The sequence below is a fragment of the Podarcis melisellensis genome (assembly GCF_964234715.1).
Source record: "Podarcis melisellensis genome assembly, chromosome: 4".
Taxonomy (NCBI): Eukaryota; Metazoa; Chordata; class Lepidosauria; order Squamata; family Lacertidae; genus Podarcis; species Podarcis melisellensis.
Genome location: NC_138531.1, coordinates 31,853,139 through 31,873,084, shown reverse-complemented (window position 1 = coordinate 31,873,084; position 19,946 = coordinate 31,853,139). Strand labels below are relative to the sequence as shown.

Here is a 19,946-nt window from a genome sequence, read left to right as displayed (position 1 = left end):
AGGTATTTAAGTATACCTTCCCTAAGAAACCAGAGGCCTTTCTTTTGGGCATTGTTGGCCAGAGGGTGTTAAAGAAGGACCGAACATTCTTTATGTATGCAACAACAGCAGCAAGGATACTTATCGCTAAACATTGGAAAACCCAAGATTTGCCCATGCTGCAAGAATGGCAGACGCAACTGATAGACTTTATGGAATTGGCAGAAATGACTGGCAGAATCCGAGACCTGGGAGAGGAAGCAGCGGAAGAGGATTGGAAGAAATTTAAGGACTATTTACAAAAATACTGTAAATTGTATGAGTGTTAAGAAGGAAGCAGGACTGAAAACAACACGGCACCATCAAGCTAGTTGAAAGGAATATGAGAATAAGTGTAACTTGAGAAAAAGATAAATTCTGGATAAATATTATGTCTAAATTAAGTATTTGAGCACTAGATAAAAGTATCTAAAGTTAGAGACACAATATTGGAAAATTTCAAAATAAGAATCGAAACAAGATGATAAATTGCTGTTTAAAGTTTTATAAATTAGGAACGCAGGAACGAGAGATGTGAGGAAGTCCAAAAAGCGAAGAAAATATGGTTATTAACTATTTGATTCTGTTGTGGTATGCTTTTTGTATAATGTGTTATTTTTTTTATTTTTTTTTGTTCTTTTTGTTTATTGTATTTTGGTGAAAATCTTCAATAAATATATTATAAAAAAAAGGATTGTTGCAGGAAAAGTATAGTAGGAATTAAATGTGTGATGGTGGTCAGGAGAGGCTTTCAGGCCAAACTGCATTTACGGTATGTTGGTTGAACTTTGATGTAATGTGCTAAGAGCAAAGGTTTGTGTCTAACATGTAGTTCTCATTGTGTCTAACATATAGCTCTTATAACAGATCCCTGTGCAAATTTAAATTTTGGGGTGGAGGGCTTACCAGCAAGGAAGTGGTTGGGGAAAGAAGTCTATTGCTAAACAGAATGAGGAAGGAGGAAAAGGTCTGTGAAAGTGCCAGTGAGTGTCCTTCAGCCATGTAAGCATTTTTGTTTTTTAGCTGCTTTCCCCTCTCATTACTGTAGTAAGACAAGGTAGAGTGATACATCAATTTTGATTTTAATTAATTTTTATAATGTTGCACTGTTTTAGTGTTGTTAGCCGTGTGATGGTTCAGAATTTATCTGGTTAAATTCCCCTGGTGTGTGTCACCTGCTTACGTCAGCTTACAGAAGCTGGGCGGAGACAGAAGCTTTTAGAAGCCAAGGAGGAGGAGTTTTTCCCTGTACTTTCACTTCTTCCCTCTGTGTATCTGTGAGGGAGACATGGCTGAAAGAAGCCCTGGACTTTGTTTGCTGTAATGTTTTAATAAAGAGCTGTAAATAGACGAACCTGTCTGTGTATGCTTGCATCGAAGCAAGACTGCTTTACACCGCTGTTCAACTCTGCTAAGCCGTGACCTGAAGGGAGCAACAGTGGCGCAGCTGTGAAGAAGTGTGCCGGACCCGTTATAAACTGCTGATTGACGATCATAAAGTAATCAGGTGTCACAGCAGATCGATTGATATCCCCAGAGGTTATGGAGTGTCAGAAAATGCTCGTAAAGCAGTCGGTGTGAGCTCCAGGAACGCTTTGAAGTCAGCGTGGGTGCCGGAGAGCAGATGATTCATTGCCTGCTTCCGAGAGGCAGTGAGAGCTTCTGATACACAGAGAGCTGGAGCTGAAAAAGCAGCTAAAAGCTGGGAGCTGAGACGCAGCTGAAATATCGTTTCTCCACGGAAGGGAAGGCCGGAGGAAGCTGGTACGGAGTAAGTACAGCTTGGGGCACCTTGGGAGAACGGGAGAAGATGGCTGAAAGCCAGGATATACCGCTGGAAAAGCTCACTCTAAAGAGTTGGGCAACGTGGTCCAGACAAATAAGGGGATGGTTCTTGGTTGAAGGCGTCTGGGAAGCAAACCAGTGGGAGCCTAAGACACCACCCCTTAGCCGGCCAGCAGCTGGAGCAGGTGAAGCAAGCTGTGGGGCTGTGTTGGCTGAAAATAGCCAGAGGCTGCTGCAAGAGCTAGAGATGCTCAGAGCATGCGTTGATGCATCGCTGAGACCTCATTTGGAGGGCGTAACGACAGCGTGGGCTGCCTGGAATTTGCTGAAGGGCTTGTGTGAGGCGTCAGCGAAAGGCCAGAGTCCTGGAGAAAGCCCTGGAGAGGCAGAAGGATGCCCAGAAAGCCCAATGGGGGCTGAGACAGTGTTGGGGAGCTGTTGTAATGCTTCTACACGTCTGTGTGATGGACTGAGTCCTGGAGAAGCTGGACTGGCAGGCCCTGTTCCCGATGTCTCGGCCTCTAGGAGCGCTAGTGAGCAGATCGGGGGGCGAAGAGTTCCAAAGGCAAGTTTAAACAACTTTCGCTTTGTGCTGAAGCAGAGAGGAGCTTCAGGGGGGGCCACGCTGGTGGAAGACGCCGTTCCAGAAGGAGGAAGGCCAGGCCAGCTGGGAGGAGCCCCGGGCAGTGTTTTTCCACTGGAGTTCAACGTCGGCGTGGCAGTTGCCCCCACCGGAGCAGAGAGCCAAGGCAGGATGTTTGCAAAGATTTTTCCCATGGGAATCAGGGAGGTTTCCATGGCAACAGGCCTGGGAAGACAGGCAGGCGTGGAGCTGAGCCAGGTGGCCGTGGTAAACAGCAGGGAGAAGAGTCTTATCAAGTTTCTGCGAGTATGGCAGTGTTTGAAGACGGCGGAGTGGAAAATTTCCAGCTCAGCCTTGTAATTGACTCTGCAGCTAACCGTAACATGGTTCCAGAGATCCCTGCAGTCGAGAGGTGGAATTGCACAGCAGTTCCGAAGGGGCAAACTATTAAGTTCGCGAATGGACAGAAAACTAGAGTTCTCAAATGCACTAATGTCTTTCTTTCTGTTTTACAGGAGACGGTGGATTTTTGTATTGTTCCGGAGATTCATCATTGTTTGTTATCTGTGCCTTATTTGTTGAATAAGGGGTTCAAAGTTTGTTTTGAAAATGATGTCTGCACAATCTCCAGAGGGGGGAGGTTACTGGCCAAAGTGCGGAAGGGACAGAATGACCTTTTCATTCTTAAAACGTCTCTTGGGGGTGAGGGGAAGGTTGAGAAAGCACAAGCGTTGCGTGCTACAGTTCCCAACCAGCGTGCTACAATTCCCGCTCATAATGTTACATGTGCATGCGTATGGCATCAGAGAACAATTCATGGGTCGGTAGAGGACTTGCAGACTCTGCCCGAGGTCGCCACGGGGTGTAGGATTCAAAATTGTGGAAGTGCCATTGATTGTGACACTTGCAAGCAAGCAAAGGTGAGAGGGTGCAGTTACCCAAAGGTGGAACGTGTGGCCACTAAACCTTTTGAGTTGGTACACATAGATTTGGCCGGTCCTGTCAAGGAACCAAGTCTAGGGGGGGCCAGGTTTCTGCTAACGTTTTTGGATGATTTCTCACAGAATTCCTGGTGTCTTGGTCTCAAATCCAGGGAGGATGCAGCACAGCTGATCAAGAGCTGGATTGAGGGGGTGGAACAGAGGTTCTCCACCAGGGTTCAGGCGATCATCAGTGACAGAAATGCTGAGTACACTGGTTCTGCGTTGCAGAAGTTCTTGCAGAAGAGAGGGATACGCCACACAGTTAATTCACCCCAGCAAGGGGGGGGGCAGAGCTGAGGAGTGGAGCTCTGGTTAAGGCTGCACAGGTGATGCTGAAAGAAGCCAGGTTGCCTCCTGAGTTTTGGGTGGAGGCTACTAGGGCTGTGTCATTCACCTGGAATCGGGTCTACAATTCACTGGTAGGCGACACACCGTTCTCTTTGTTAAATGGCCGCAAACCCCAGGTTCACTTTCTGCGGACTTTTGGGACTCCTGCGCTTGTCGCTTTGCCTAAGGCTTTGCAAGGGCCAGATGGAGCCAAAGTCCAGAAAATGATCTTCTGTGGGTATGAGCCAGATGCCCGTGCATGGCGTTTTGCTTACCCATCAGGTGATCAGAGTAAGGTGCTGATCAGTAAACACGCTGAGTTCTTAGAGGAGGATGTAAAGTCAAAGACTCCTGTCAGGCGTGATGTTCTCTCAGATTGTCTCTCTGACCCAGAAGACAGTTCTGATGAGGCGGAAGAAGGGGCTGAGGCTGCTGATGACGACCAGGTCACTGACCAGGGTCAAGAGCAGGATGTGGCATCTCCACAAGCTGTTATGAGACTGCCCAAGAGTGCGCCTAGTTCTCCTGTGAGTGTAATGGAGAGGATTCGAAGACGCTTTAAGTCAGAGAGTGAGTTCCATGATGCAGAGGATACACCTGCTGATCAAAGTGAGTCAGAGGAAACACCTGAGTTTGTGCCTAGGAGGTCCAGTCGCACAACGAAAGGTATCCCACCAGAGAGGTATCAGGCCACAGGTGCGTGGGTAAGTTTCGCACAGTGCGATTCTGAGAGCTGTGAGGTGGTTCCACAAATGCCAAACAGGTTTGCCAAGGGAGGGCACAAGGCATTGGGGAAGGGATCGATCTCACAAGGTGTTACTGAAGATGTTGCACAGGTATCACGCAGGGACACAAGGGGGGGTGTGATGGTTCAGAATTTATCTGGTTAAATTCCCCTGGTGTGTGTCACCTGCTTACGTCAGCTTACAGAAGCTGGGCGGAGACAGAAGCTTTTAGAAGCCAAGGAGGAGGAGTTTTTCCCTGTACTTTCACTTCTTCCCTCTGTGTATCTGTGAGGGAGACATGGCTGAAAGAAGCCCTGGACTTTGTTTGCTGTAATGTTTTAATAAAGAGCTGTAAATAGACGAACCTGTCTGTGTATGCTTGCATCGAAGCAAGACTGCTTTACACCGCTGTTCAACTCTGCTAAGCCGTGACCTGAAGGGAGCAACAGTGGCGCAGCTGTGAAGAAGTGTGCCGGACCCGTTATAAACTGCTGATTGACGATCATAAAGTAATCAGGTGTCACAGCAGATCGATTGATATCCCCAGAAGCCGCCCTGAGCCCGGCTTCGGCTGGGGAGGGCGGGATATAAATAAAAATTATTATTATTATTATTATTATTAAATAGAATTAAAGTAGAATACTGAGCTTGGACATAATGTCAAACCACATATAATGCAAGCCAAGATTCACAAAACAACTTCGGGCATGCTTTGAAATCCTGGTCTGTTGGCCCCAAAGTTAGTGAGCCTAGTTAGGTTTGGATGTATAATGAAGCCAAAGGATTTGGATTTATAATCAGAGTATATGGGTAAAAATTGTAGGAGAGGGAAACAACAGTAGTCTTACTGTGTCTGCTATAGACCTCCAAGCCAGACTGAGGATTTGGATGATGCCTTCATAGAGCAGATCACCAAACATTCAAAAGATGATGTAGAGAGATGATAGTAATCATGGAATACTTCAACTACCCCAATATCTTTTGGAACTCATACTCTGTTAAGAATGTAAGGTTCAACAGATTCCTCAATTGCTTCACTTTCCCACATTCCCAGAAGGCCGAGGAAGCAACAAGGGGGTCATCTCAACTTGGTCCTCACCAACATGGAGGAACTGATTGACAAAGTGAAAGTACAGGAAACCTTGGTAGGAAGTGATAATGTCCTCTTTGGTTTCATTATACACAAGCAAGGGGAGGCTGTGTAGTTGGACATGCAATCTGGACTTTAAGAAAGCTGATTTCAAAAAGCTTAAGGAACTACTGGGTGAATTTCCATTGTCAGAAATACTCAGAGAAGGGTATACTAAAGGAACTTGCAAGTGCATCTGTCTATAATATTTGATAATTCTTGGAGAACAGGTGAGGTCCCTGCGGATTGCAGGTGTGCACATGTTGTCCCCTCTTCAAAACAGGGGAGGCAGAACACCCAGATAACTACCAACAAGTGAGCTTGACATTGATGCTAGGCAAGTTCCTAGAACAGCTAAGTTAAACAGTCGGCCTGTGAGCACTTAGGATAGGACGCTGTGATTACCAGGGCTTCTCAAAAGTCATGCCAGTTGTGGATCAGGGGAATATTGTGGATGTAATGTATCTTGATTTTAGTAAGGCTTTCAACAAAATTCCCCAATGGTATTATTGTGGATAAGCTGGTAGAATGTGGACTGGATGAGATAACTGTTAGGTGGATTTGTAGCTGGTTGACTGACCAAACCCAAAGAATGCTCACTGTATAGATGAAACTGCATATGAACAGCAATATTAGCCATGATAACTGAATAAAGCACCTATGTTTTGGGGACCATCTAAATAGCAAATGTAGGGACTCACAGCAAGGAGAATCCTGCTTAGCAGGCTTTATGGTAGGATCTGACTAGCAACTGTTGGAAATAAGGTGCAAGACTAGATGAAAACTTTGGCTTGGCAGGGCCTTTATGCTATTGACAAACTTTAAGTTGTTTTTATTTTAAATGTTTAGGGGGTGGGTAACTGGAGGACCACATCACAGCTATCTCCAGATGGACAGCATTACTTGATCAGAATGAAGTTTTAATTTGTATTTCTCTTGCTTTATAGCTTTCATCCAGTCAGATAGCATAATAGAAGTTCTACGCTTTGATGAAGGAGGCTTATTACAGGTAAATATTTTTTATTAAAATAAATGGGTCTGTCCTGTATTGCTGTTGTGTGTAGTAAAATTTCTTTAGTCTGCTGTGTTCTCTTGAAGTCTCTTAATGAAGAAATAAAATTGATGGCTGGAACTTCAAGTCTAACTTGACTCACTCATCTTTTCTGTCTGGTCCCTTGCAAATTTCCAGTGTTCAATTATTTTGGGCTGAATCCAATTGTGTAATGTTGCTAAACAAGTTTATTTACTTGAATGCTGAGGCTGCAATCTTATGCACATTTAATCCTATGTGTTGGGTGGAGGATGGATAGATAGATAGATAGATAGATAGATAGATAGATAGATAGATAGATAGATAGATAGATATGATAGATAGATAGATAGATAGATAGATAGATAGATAGATAGATAGATATAGATATAGATATAGATATAGATAGATATAGATAGATAGACAGACAGACAGACAGACACATACATACAAACATGAGTTCAGTATCTTTTATATGAACTTGAGTGGATGATCCTGGTGAAATAGTATAGCATATAGCATCATCTTTATGATTCCAGTACCTTCAAATTCTCATAAGCACCTCATTAGAGTTGCTCTACAGATAGCAGCATAAACTGGTGTTTATATATTTCTTATTTTTTATTTATTTGTTGAACTTATATACCGTCCTATACCCAGAGGTCTCAGGGTGGTTTTATAGAGGTTGGGAGGGGCTTTGTGTGTATGATAGTGAGAAGAACAAAAACATTGGTGTGACCCATAGCACTGCTTATAGTTTGCGCACTATTCACAGAAATGGTTCCCTGTTCTGCGATTGAATTTAAACCCTTCTATACCTTAATGCAGAGGTTTTCAACCTTTTTGAGGCCACAGCTTCCTTGACCAGCTACACTCTTTCTCCGGCTCCCCTGTGGGGAAATGGGCTTCAAGCCTCAGAAGTTCAGTTATGCCACCCCTTGCCTGCAGAGCCACCAACCCATCACCCCTTTTCAACCACCCTCCCTTGTGGAGTGTTCCCTCAGCCCATTCACCTCCCCTCACCTTGGGAGCCCTCTGAGCAGCCACTGCCACAGTCCCTGGTCTCTGAGCTGCCCCCCTGCCCCAAAGAGAGGTGCCTCCTCATGCCGCCCCACAGGGGCCTGGGAAGAGGATGCCCCCAGCCTTAGTAGACTGACCAAAGGTGAATATGATGCCAACACCTTACTCACCTTAGGAGGCAGCAGTGGCAGCCTCTGGGCCTGCATGGTGGAAAGGCTCCTCTTCAGTGTTGGACACTCAGCTCCCAGGCTGGTATTGCACACAGCAAGCACAAAAAAGGCCAGCATGGTACCTGCCTGCCTGGCCTCCCATTTTGTCTGTCCATTCCCAACAGCAAAGGCTGGTGGACTGTCTGTCTGGCTTGGCTCCCTCATCCACTTGCTTGCCTACTCCAAGGCCGCCTCAGCTCCTGGCAACCAGCAGCCCCTGGCCAGCGCCAGAGGTACCATTCGCCTGGGGAGCTTTTAGCCAGGACTGCTGCAACAAACAGCCACACAAGCCTTTGGGAGGCAGAGATGCGAGGGGGCATCAGAGAAGGGAAGTAAAGAGGGACAGAGCCTAGTGTTGCCTGTGGCACCCCTGACCATCCTTCAAGGCATGGTTGCTAGTTGGCTGCAGCAGTTTCAGGCAGAAGACATGGAGGGAAATCAGACAAATAACGGATTAGAAACGCTCCCATACAAATAATGGAAGTCTGTCACCTAACAAATGATTTCCTGGAAGTGCATTGTGTTTGGAAAGTGGGACCTGTGTGTACATATCTATGCAGGGCAGCTGAGACGCAATAAGGGATAAAAGATTAAATTGATCAAACACACATTAGCTTGTCTCTTAAAAGTTATGCTACTATACTTAGGAAATAATTCTCAAGTAGGTGTTTCAGCTTGTTATTTGAAGTAGAAAATTTGGATGGGCCAATGGCCTGATATTAGTGGTAACACACTTGGGAGTACCGTAAGTTGTATTGAACTTCTTTACTTCTATAGTACATCTGAGCAGTGCTCTTTTTTTTCTAAAAAAATGTTTGGGTACTCTCATTTTGACTCAAGAACGCCACCATTTTATAGTTCAAGTTGGGGAAAATAAATACAGTAAAAAGTACAAAGATGACAAAATGTTTAGGGGTATGTGTATCCCTGCATCCCCCCAGAAAAAGCACTGCATCTGAGTAAAGATGCATAGAACTGTTTTGTAAATTATCATATGATAAACTGGGCAGTAGTGCTTCTTTATAAGAGTCCTTGACAAGAGCTAAGAGGTTTTGAATAATTGGAAGCTGATATTTTGGGCTGCAATCCTACCTCCAGTTACTTGAGAGTAAGTCCCATTGAATTCAATAGGACTTATTTCTGAAGAGAAACACAGTTAGGATTGCACTCTTAAAGAGTTGGATTTGAGATTTACGCAAGCTACTGTGTATTCTGATTACTTATCAATATATTTTCGAGGAACATACTTTGTTGCTGAAATTTGCTCTTCTTTTCTTTTCAGACTGAGACAACGATTGGCCTCAGTTCATATCAGCAGAAAAGGTAAGATTTTTTACAGTCCATTGTTTCCTTTAATTCCAAACAATGCTTAAAATTATCTTATAATTTGAAAATGTTTGACTGTTTCGGTGAACCAAACTATTAACATTGTTTGCTTAATCCAAGGAAATTATTTTGTTTCTTTAGAGGATTGCTATTCCACCTTTTAATTCAGTGCTCAGAGGATAATCACAATTGTCAGTATATGTATACATTGATACGTGATCATTTGTATGAAATGGCATTTACAGAGTAGCCATTGATGATACTTTTCTCATCTCCTCAACATGGGGCCTTGTTGGTACAGGCAAGGTTGTCAAGTCTTATATTAAAGACATTTAACTACCTCCTCATGTGATCACATGAACTGGCCTTGGTAATCTTGAAAGCCATGAAGGTATCCAGACAATCATGGGAATATCAATTAATTACATAGGTTTCTATCATTTAAAATCTCTCCAGCCCAGTTAGCCACAATTTCTGGATAACTGTATTGTGTGTGTGTGGGGGGGGGTGTTATCATGGATTTCTCCCTTCTACAAGTCCAGAATCATGCCGAAAACTTTGGAAAGGGGGGATGTTTGCAATTGGGCTAGATTTGGGCTCTTGTAGAAGATATGTTAACTGCTTCTGTCTTCTGCAAAAGTCCTGTAGGGAAGAGAGAGAAATCGCTTCTCCTTTCCTCCATGGAAAATGAAGAAAACAGAGGTGGCATATCTCCCATGAGCAAAGCAGAAAGTACAAGGATATTGACCTGATGGTGGAGTCTTATTTGGAACTGTGCTTCTCCTTGTAGATGCCATTTTATTTGACAGGATGTCTGTAAAATGTGGGTGTAATGGACAGCTCAGGTAGACCAGAGTCTGTTGGTGCAGTGTGGTGAAATTCTACCAGAGTGGTGTAGCTTGCACAGTGCTGGGCTGGAGATCACTCTTTAAACCTCTTTTGTTGGTATTTTGCTTTCCATTCTTAAGTTGGGAATAGAGTAGTTGCTTTGGAAGATAATAATCAGGCATCCAAACAACATGACCAATCCAACGAAGTTGATGTTGAAGAATCATTGCTTCGACACTGGTGATCTTTGCTTCTTCCAGTACACTGGCATTAGTTCGCCTATCTTCCCAAATGATGTGTAATTTTTTTCAGAGACACTGTTGATGGAATATTTTGAGGAGTTGGAGATTTATAAGTGGTCCATGTTTAAGCATACAGTAAAGTTAGTAGTATAATAGCTTTGTAAACAAGCATTTTGGTTTCCCTGCAAATGTTCGGTCCTCAAACATTCTGCACTTCAATCGGGAGCATAAACTGTAACATCTCTGAGGTTAGCTTAGTTTAAGGAACTGAATATACGCTGTGCATTTACCATCTTGCTGAGAAGCCTGTAACATCCAGCAAAGTTTATAGACAGACAGACAGACAGACAGACAGATGATAGACTTCTTTCAAGAAACAGTAACTGTCTCCTGACACATCTTCTGTTTTACCAATTTTGTTGTAAAATACTGTAAAATCATTTTTTTCTTGTTTAACTCCCCTAAGTCTCCAGTTTTCTTTAAAAAGCTAAAACAGCCAATTGGAAAAGAGGCCACCCCTCAGTGGACCTAGACAGGGGTTAGAGGAAAGCTGCTTATCTGACAGTTCAGTTCTAAAAAGAGACAGAGCACTACATTACAATAAAAACATTTACATATCTTTCTTCAAAAAGGGTAATGTGTGTTGAGTACAGCTGCTTGTTATGTAAATGTCACTGTGCCCAATTAAGAGCCACTTGTCAGTAGGTGCAGCTGGATCACACACTAGCTTAGCAATGGTGTTGCCATTTGTAAAAGCTTAAAATTGTACGTTAGGAGGGTAATGGCCTCTGTAGTATTTAGTCCAATGAAATGACATGATTCACAATATCTAAACTTTCCTTCCTATCAGTTCATATTAGAAACAGCCTGTGGTTTTCAGCTTTGGTGTGTTGCAAGTGATACAACCAGCTATATGGACACTAGTTTTGGTGTGTTCCAGACGACAGTAACAATTAGCTATGGCATCATAATGCCCAGAAGAGTGATAATTCATGACTGACAGGCTGTTGGAGGAGAGGTGTGCAGAGTAACAGAGATGAAATTCATATATGCTTTTATCTTTGGGTGAAATTCATATATTCTTCTCTCCTTAGCACTGGAAATTCCTGTCTACATCTCACATGTATTTTTTGCTAGCTTCACTAGCGCGTCTACAGTAGTTGTAAAGCTACTTCCAACTAGTTTTCCTGCACTTATTATTTATTTAGTTAACTTAGGGACCATTTGCTATATTAAAAAAAGTCTAAAAAACTACAATAAGGAGTCGAAGAGTCAAAGGCACAAAGCATGGAATTAAAAAAAATGTTCTTATTGTAGTTGGAAAATTGCAGTTGCAAAATTGTAGTTGTTTTTTTACCTTATTTATGGGTATATAGATATCTTTGTTTTAGGCACTGAGAGCATGCATAGCATGCTGGAATCCTTCAAATTAAAGTGGAAATTTGTAAAACATTTTAGCTGTTTTGTCTAAGCTGAAGTAGCATAATGAAACCGTCAGGTCATTTAAAGGCACCAGAGGAAACAGCTAGCTAATGCATTTGAACATTCATTTGGTTTTTACATAGATATATAAATGTTAGCTTAGCTGCTACACTCACTTTCTACTCTACTTTTGAAATGCCAGATTTAAATTTACAAGAACACATATGAACACTAATTTCCAAAAACCAAACAGAAACCAGAAGCATTCAGTCACTTAACTTGATATCTTAACCTCTCCATTTGCATCAGATGTTATTTTAAGAATAGTAAATTTTCAGTTACTTCTGTTGAATATTTGCTAAACAATAAAAGAGGAAGTACTGTCAGGTCATTGAATCTATGCAAATTGTTGTGAAGCTACTGGTAATTGTTACTAAAAATGCAAGGAATGGCACAATGGAGTACTTGATCTAAAGGTATTCAATATTTTAAGAGCCTAAGACGACAAACCTATACTCACCTAGGTATAAGTCCAATTGCACTTAACGAGGCATACTTTTGAGTGGCATATATAGAATTGCCTCTGAAGTTACTGTTTGTACATTTGGGATGCCACTGCCTTGGCATCCAAAAGAGTCTTTGGAAACATCAAGAGAAAAGTTAATTACAGGTCCAGAAACAAATAGCACGATAAATTTACAGTTGCATTGCCTAAAAATATATATAATGGATGAGTTGAGATAGATTTGCGTCATCAGTAGTATCATAAACAATTATCACAGCTGTTGTCTTCCTGCTTCTCTAAGGCCAGGCCTACTGTGAGTTGTAAGGAACCCACTATCTCAGATATGATGAAAGGTCTAATTGAGCGGAATCCTCATCCCTTCTGTCACTCATTAGGCCAAGGGTGGGGAAATGGATGTGACCAGCGAGGCAGAACTTTATCTCCCCTACTCTGTGTGGCCAAGTCTGACAGATGGGCATGGCCAATCACCTCTCAGTCATCGGACATCACAATGGTATTGGTATTTATGACCCTTGCAATTTTTGGCATTTGGAAGCCCCAACAATCACCTGGTAGTACTTTGAAATGGATTCAAAGATTGATTGAATATGTGGAAATAGACAGTTTGTCTGAAAAAATAAAGAACAAACCAAAACAGGTATTTGTATCTAAATGGGAAGGCTTCAAAATATATTTGAAAAATAATTACAGTAGCTTAAACTCTGTTGCAGCATTTGATTAACTTCAGTAGTAGCTTTAAGAATGATGTGAGACCTAAGATAAATTAAGATGCAGTTAAATTATGATAATAGTTTGTATCAGCAACAAGTTTGTGTATCTGAATTAAGGAGTAGATGGAAAGTTATTTGTGTCTTTGATTCGGTTTGTATTAAGTCTATTTGGTTTTGTATGGTATAGATGTACTGGGTCCCCCCCCCTTTTTTTCTTTGTGTATTACAAAAAAAAATCAAATTTTTTTTATAAAAAAGATAGTACTTTGAAGTGCCACTCAGGGCTCCCTGTAAGAACAGACAACCAGCTGATTTTCAGAGACTTCAAACTACTTTTTGGCCCAGCTGTGATTTTACCTGCCTCATATCTGACATCAGGTGTATGTAGGTGGGCATCGGTTGGCCAAAACTGCCTCACAGACCAAATGGAAAACCTGGCTGCCAGAGATTCTCCACTACTGTGTTAGACAGTCCAATTTATTTGCTAATTATAATTGGTCATCACAAAGCTACAATCAATTTGGGAGATGCATGTTCAGCTATGTTGATCCCCAGTATGCTGGGCCCTGTTTTAGTGAGATATACTATAGTGTATAGTCAGTCAGTAAATAACAGATCCCAAGAAGCAGCAATGGGAGTGTGGTTTTCAACCCCCTGACAATTATGCTATGAAATACCACAGGCGTGTTTTATTCCCAATGTTTTTAACATTCATATGCAGTAATTGGGAACCATGATTAGGATATTTGGGGCAAGGTGCCATTGGTATGCTGACAAGATTCAGAGCTGTTTCTCCATAACATCTGAATCAAGAAATATCATGCAGATTCTGGAACATAGCCTGGATGCAGGAAATTATGGTAAGCTGAGCTTGAATCCTGGCAAGACAGAGGCTCTGTGGGCAAGTGGTTCTCATATCTGAAAAATTGGCCAGCTGCTTGCCCCGGACAGAGCTACACTCCCTCTTAAAGAACAGGTATGCAGTCTGCGAGTCTTCCTGGAGCACTTTTTATTATTTCAGCTAGTACAACAACTGGACCTGATAGCTTGATCACAGTAGTCCAGAATTTGGTAATTTAAAGGCTGGATTACTGCAGTGTGGGGCTTTCCTGGCACTTGGTCCTGAAACTGCAGTTAGTACAGAATGCTGCAGTATGATTATTGTCAGGAGCAAGTTCCTATTATTCCTCTGCTCAAATATCTGCATTGGCTGCCAGTTTGTTACAGGGCCAAGTTCCAAGTTTATTATCAGTATTCAAAGCCCTTAACAGCTTGTGATCAGTTTACTTGTCTTGCCCCATATATATTTTCATACATACATAAAGGTAAAGGGACCCCTGACCATTGGGTCCAGTCGTGACTGACTCTGGGGTTGCTGAGCTCATCTTGCTTTATTGGCCGAGGGTACAGCTTCCGGGTCATGTGGCCAGCATGACTAAGCCACTTCTAGCGAACTAGAGCAGCACATGGAAACGCTGATTACCTTCCCGATTGAGTGGTACCTATTTATCTACTTGCACTTTGACGTGCTTTCAAACTGCTAGGTTGGCAGCAGCAGGGACCGAGCAACGGGAGCTCACCCCGCCACTGGGATTCGAACTGCCGACCTTCTGATCAGCAAGTCCTAGGCTCTGGTTTAACCCACAGCGCCACCCACGTCCCATACATACATACATACATACATACATACATACATAAATACATAACCCCGGATAGGTGTTCCAGTCAGTATAGTAGGCAATACTGAGCTAAATGAGCCAATGATCTGATTTGGTATAAAGTTGCCTGGGTTTCTACATTGGCTGGATAGTGTAGAGAAGAGATGCACAACCTGTAGCCATCGTCAGATACATGGAATGGTGAGAGGAGAGAGGGGAACCCCCTGTAAGCAATCAGTTCAGACCTCTGGTAAGAGTAACCTGTCCCTTCCACAGCAACCTCTCCAGTGCAGGCATGTAGTGTCCAAGGGGATTTGGCCCTCAGGGGAAAAAACAAAGTTCTCCACTCCTAGACTAGGGTATGATCCTCTCTTCGGGTAGAAGAGTTCCCAGGTTCAGATCTTGGATAACCTTGCTCAGGGTGGGAAGGCTGACTGTACCTTTAATGAAGCATTCATTCATAGAAGTATCTGTTCGTTGTTAATAGGCCAGGTAAACAAAAGTTATGACTGAAGGTGCTTGAATACACCTTTGAGTGCTGCAGGCACATGCTGAGTCAGTGCTAGGTGGGGAGTTCCATAAGTTTGCACTGAACAGATGCCTTAACATGGCTTTAAAAGACTTGTTCAGCACAAGGAATGCAGTTCCTCCCCCCTCACACACACAGTTGCTCCTATAATAGTCTATAATTTTCTTAAAGACTGGAGGTGGTAATAATTTGATTTTGGGGGTAAAAATTCCCAGTAATCTACGTGCAGTAATTAAGCAGTATTTGTGTGTGTGTGTGTGTGTGTGTGTGTGTGTTGCAAGTAGTTACAGCATGTTACTGATATGATATGCAGGTTTGGGACAAGACGGCACCTTGCATAAACTTCTGCTTATAGGCCTTTTCTGTTTGAGCCAAATGTTATTACCTGTGCTATGTCTGCTCGTTAAGAGTGGATTTTTAAGTTTGTAGTTAAGGTACGTGATCTAGACACACTGTGCCTTTGCCTAAGTAGCAGACACTCATAGACATAAACCTTGAAAAATGGAAAGTGAGGCAGAAAACTACTATCTGCTATGTGAGATTCTCTCATCATATTTCTTTTTTTCTAACAAATATGAAAGGGTCCACTTGTTCCAGTTGCATATTAGCCACTAAGCTCCAAACAATAGTACAATTACTAGAATAAATTTAACAATAAAGTAAAGTATTTGTATAGCTTAGGGCATCTTGCTAGTCAGCCTGGAGTCTCTCCTGTGGTGTAATAAGATTGTTGTTTCTGTACTAGACTTCTTTGAAACTCCCCATAGCTTAGATCATGATGGAAAAGGCAATTCAGATATTGGTAAATATTTTTTATTATGATTATGAACAGCCTGATAGGACTAGACATAATCAGTACAGAAGTTATTTGGTAACTAAGCAAGACCAATAATGTAATCTTAGTTTCTAAACTTGAATACACAGCCACACCCACACACCTCTACATCCTTCTCTGTGCAGAGCAGGAACAGGAAAAGAGTGAATATTTTATCAGTGAAGGTGTGATCATTTACTTGGGCACCAGCAGCAGTTTGCCATTTAAGGACAAAAAGTTAACCTCAGCTGCTTCTGATGAGAAGAATTACTCTCAGATATTTTGTATTTTTACATCGTTGCTGCTTCCAGTTGCCTATGATGAGTTATAGTTTTGAAATGCAAAGGGTCTAGAAATTTTCAAGAAGGGTTTGCAGCATAAACTACTTTGAGTGTTTTCTAGCAGAGCCTGAAATTGTCTTCAGAATTCTAACCTTAAGTTGAATAAATCTGAAAGCTGCTATGATGTCCTTGTGCCTACCAATTCAGGGGTTGCATAATTCTGTTGAGCTTGTTTGTGACCTTGTGTTGTGTTTTTTGTTGCGTAGGTTCTTAAGTATATTATGGTTGGAATGTGGTTATGCTGTTAGCATTGATCAAGACTTAATCTTCCACTTCCAAAGTGGGAGGAATATACTGTATGTTTTTATTTTATTCAAAGTTATTAGTACGCTTTATTGCTCCAAGTTTGCAATAACAAGTTTTCACACTTAAAGCTGAAGACAGTTTAACTTGCTCATGTCTCACATATTTTGCTTGAAAGCTCTTTTAGGGTTGGTCCCTATCTGTTGCTTGGTTATGAAACTTTCAAGCACAATGCAGGATAGATAAAAATGAGTGTTGTCAGGTTTTGGTTAGATTTTCTAGTGCCCTAAATTGATTAGGATTTGGTTTTGTTTGCTTGTTTGACTTATTTAGTAAGCAAACTTTGAAGAGTATGCCATGTTAATTTAGCATGTTGCCAAAGCCTTTTGAATAACTTAAAATGTTAGAACTTAAATACTTTTGTGAGGCAAGGGGAGGAATTCATGAAGCATATGTGATGTGGTTTAAATGTTATATTCAAACAAAATAAAGGTACATGGAAATATTTTTTATTGGAGGACTTATATTTTTTTTACAGTGCATAGTCAATTCAAGCATTATAAGTTTCCCTTACATTGTTTAAAATTTAGGAGTGTCGGTGGAATAGCACTGAAAACTTTAGCATGTCCAAGAATCTGTGCATTGGGTGGTATGCCTAAATTTATTTTTAAATATACATTTATTTATTAGAGGTATAGAAATTTCAAGGTATAGTTAACTCCAAACGTTAATTAAAACCTTAAAATGGACACAATTGTTTGGTATCATACCCATTCATTACATCACTAGATCAATTTTATGAAAATATACCTTTTATAAATGGATTTTTTAACACTGTAAAATTGATGTGAAGATAGTATGATATTTTTAGTTTAAAAGGTTAACATTTCAGTTATATTAGGATTCCCTTAAAAACATCCTGGTTTAAAATACCTTAATATAATGCTAACAAAGCCATTGAAGTCTATATTCATAATCTTTTTAAATTGAAGATAGCAGCTTCTACCAAACACATCTCAAATTTAGCTAGATTGGAGTCTAGATGTTATCAAGTCCATTAATACACAGTGGTTTCAGTGGTATTTGGTGACCTAATAATACATTTCAAAGAACTTGATGTCCTTTGGTTTGTGTAAAGATATTTACATTGCAGATAGTGCTTGAAAGGAAGGATTTCATTTTAAAAAAAGATTTCAACTTACTATTTTATCTCCCATCTCAACATTGCTGCTTATAAATAATATATATTAATGGAGACTTGGTTATATTCTATGCTAGCAGGGGTGCCTGCTGCTGCCCTGGATTTTTGAGAAACCAAAAAAATATTGTGGTGTTCAAAATACTGGTCATTTAAAATATTTTAGACCGCCTTTCTAGAAATTAGACACTTAAAATGAAAGATATAAGGCAGGGGTCTGCAACCCGCGGCTCCAGAGCCTCATGTGGCTCTTTTACACCTTTGCCGCAGCTCCAGGGTGGATACTAGCGAGGGGAGGAGGCGCATTGTGCACCCCGACACTCCCCACTGTGGCGGGCGCTATACTGGCTGTGACGTCGCATGGGGGCGGTGCGTGCGTTAGTCACGCACCGTCCCGATGTCACCTTCCCGGTTTTGCGGCTCCCAGTTTTTTTTCCTTTGGAAACGGGTCCAAGTGGCTCTTTTTGTCTTAAAGGTTGCAGACCCCTGATATAAGGGAATGTCATCAGCATATTGATGACACCTAAGCACAAACTCCCAGATGACCCTTCCCACTGTTTTCAAGAAAATGTTAAACAGCATGAGACACAAAATGGAACCTCGTAACATCCCGTAGGCAAAAGTCCAATGGATGGAACAGGAGTCCCATAGCACTACTTTTTGGGACCTCCAGAAAACATGCTAGACACATAACAGAGTGCATCTCTGGAAAGGTGACCCAGAGTAATACTGTGGTTGCTTGAGAGATCCGAAAGAACTGACAGAGTTTCACTTCCTTTATCTACTTGCCAGCACCATTCACCCAGCAGAGCAACAAAGGCTGTTTCTGTCCCAACACCAAGCTGGCAAACAGGCTAAAATGGATCTAAATAATCACTGTTCAGGTTTGTCTGGAGTTCAGATTCCACCACCTGTTCTGTCTCCTTGCCCAAGAATGAGATAATTGATACTGGATTGTAGTTTAAATCCACTGGATTGAGGGTGATTTTTTCCACTGCTTTTTAAAAAAGTAATCACCCAGGGCACCCACGTAAGATACACTACACCTGACGGCTTTAATTTATCTTATATTTCAGGATAGGCTTTCTCTCAGTTTAGACGTAACTAAGATTTATAATCCTATTCCCAATTAATCTGGGAGTAAAGCCTAAAGAATTTAATGGGACCTAACCACTGAATAGATATGGTTAGGATTGTACAGTTAGTCATTCATGTATAATAAGAACATTTGTAATAGTTTTCCAGCCTATCTAAGGCAGATTCTCATTACAATTGCTCATACAGTGGTACCTCAGGTTAAGTACTTAATTTGTTCCGGAGGTCCGTACTTAACCTGAAACTGTTCTTAACCTGAAGCACCACTTTAGCTAATGGGGCCTCCTGCTGCTGCCACGCCGCCAGAGCACAATTTCTGTTCTTATCTTGAAGCAAAGTTCTTAACCTGAAACACTATTTCTGGGTTAGCAGGGTCTGTAACCTGAAGCGTATGTAACCTGAAGCGTATGTAACCCAAGGAACCACTGTACTAAAAAGGCATTGTGATATACAGGTGTTTGGGTACCCTTTTTTGAACTGCCCTGAACTGCTCCAGAGGGCTGAGAAAAACTAGAATAGATTTTTGGTGGGAGTGGGATGCAACATGAAGGAAAGTTCAGTTGTGCAAGTGGAAGTCCTTGGGCTAATGGGACTACTTTGCTGGATGCAAGCCTGGATTGTCATTCAGCTTAATTGGCAACTTAATTTGGAAGATTCTGAACATGAATTAAAAACTGAATGTCATCTTAATTTGTTCTCTTCTCATTTTCCCCCAACAGTATATCTATGTATCGAGGGAATTGCAGACCAATTCGGTTTGAACCACCAATGCTGGATTTCCATGAGCAGTAAGTTGTGAACACTTTGCCTAGCATTCTAAATAGAAGGCATCTGGAAGTTAATAGCTGTCTGAGAAACCTATGTATTAAAAAGGCAAAGCTGATAATATGTTAATGTTAGATGCCCAGAACCTTATCTGCCCAGCATCAATCACATAGTTTCTGTATAAGGGGCTCTGTGTGTTGGCTAAGTCATATAACAGGCCTTAGTGGATGAATAGTATTGATGGTTCACACTTGCAGAAATTTGCACCTGTTGTACTTCAGGCATACCACATGGTTTCGTATTTGGAGGGAAAAGAAACATATGGGGAGAAGGTGGAAGAGGAGGAATAAATGAAGTCTAAATTGGAGGAATGATTGAAGTATCTGTTGTTGCTGCTTCTGTCTGCTTTACTGAGGAAAGGGCCCTTCGACTGAAAAAAT

At 41.7% G+C, this 19,946-nt stretch overlaps 1 protein-coding gene across 1 annotated transcript in view; it reads left to right on the top strand.

Annotated features, from left to right (window-relative positions):
• Nucleotides 1–19,946, top strand: part of TMEM131 (transmembrane protein 131) — a 73,935-nt gene that overhangs the window by 14,735 nt on the left and 39,254 nt on the right. Inside the window, exons 2-4 of the mRNA XM_081907753.1 lie at nucleotides 6,498–6,559; nucleotides 9,092–9,132; nucleotides 19,461–19,529. Of these exons, the coding sequence (XP_081763879.1) occupies nucleotides 6,498–6,559; nucleotides 9,092–9,132; nucleotides 19,461–19,529 (172 nt within the window). The remainder of the gene's footprint in view (nucleotides 1–6,497; nucleotides 6,560–9,091; nucleotides 9,133–19,460; nucleotides 19,530–19,946) is intronic.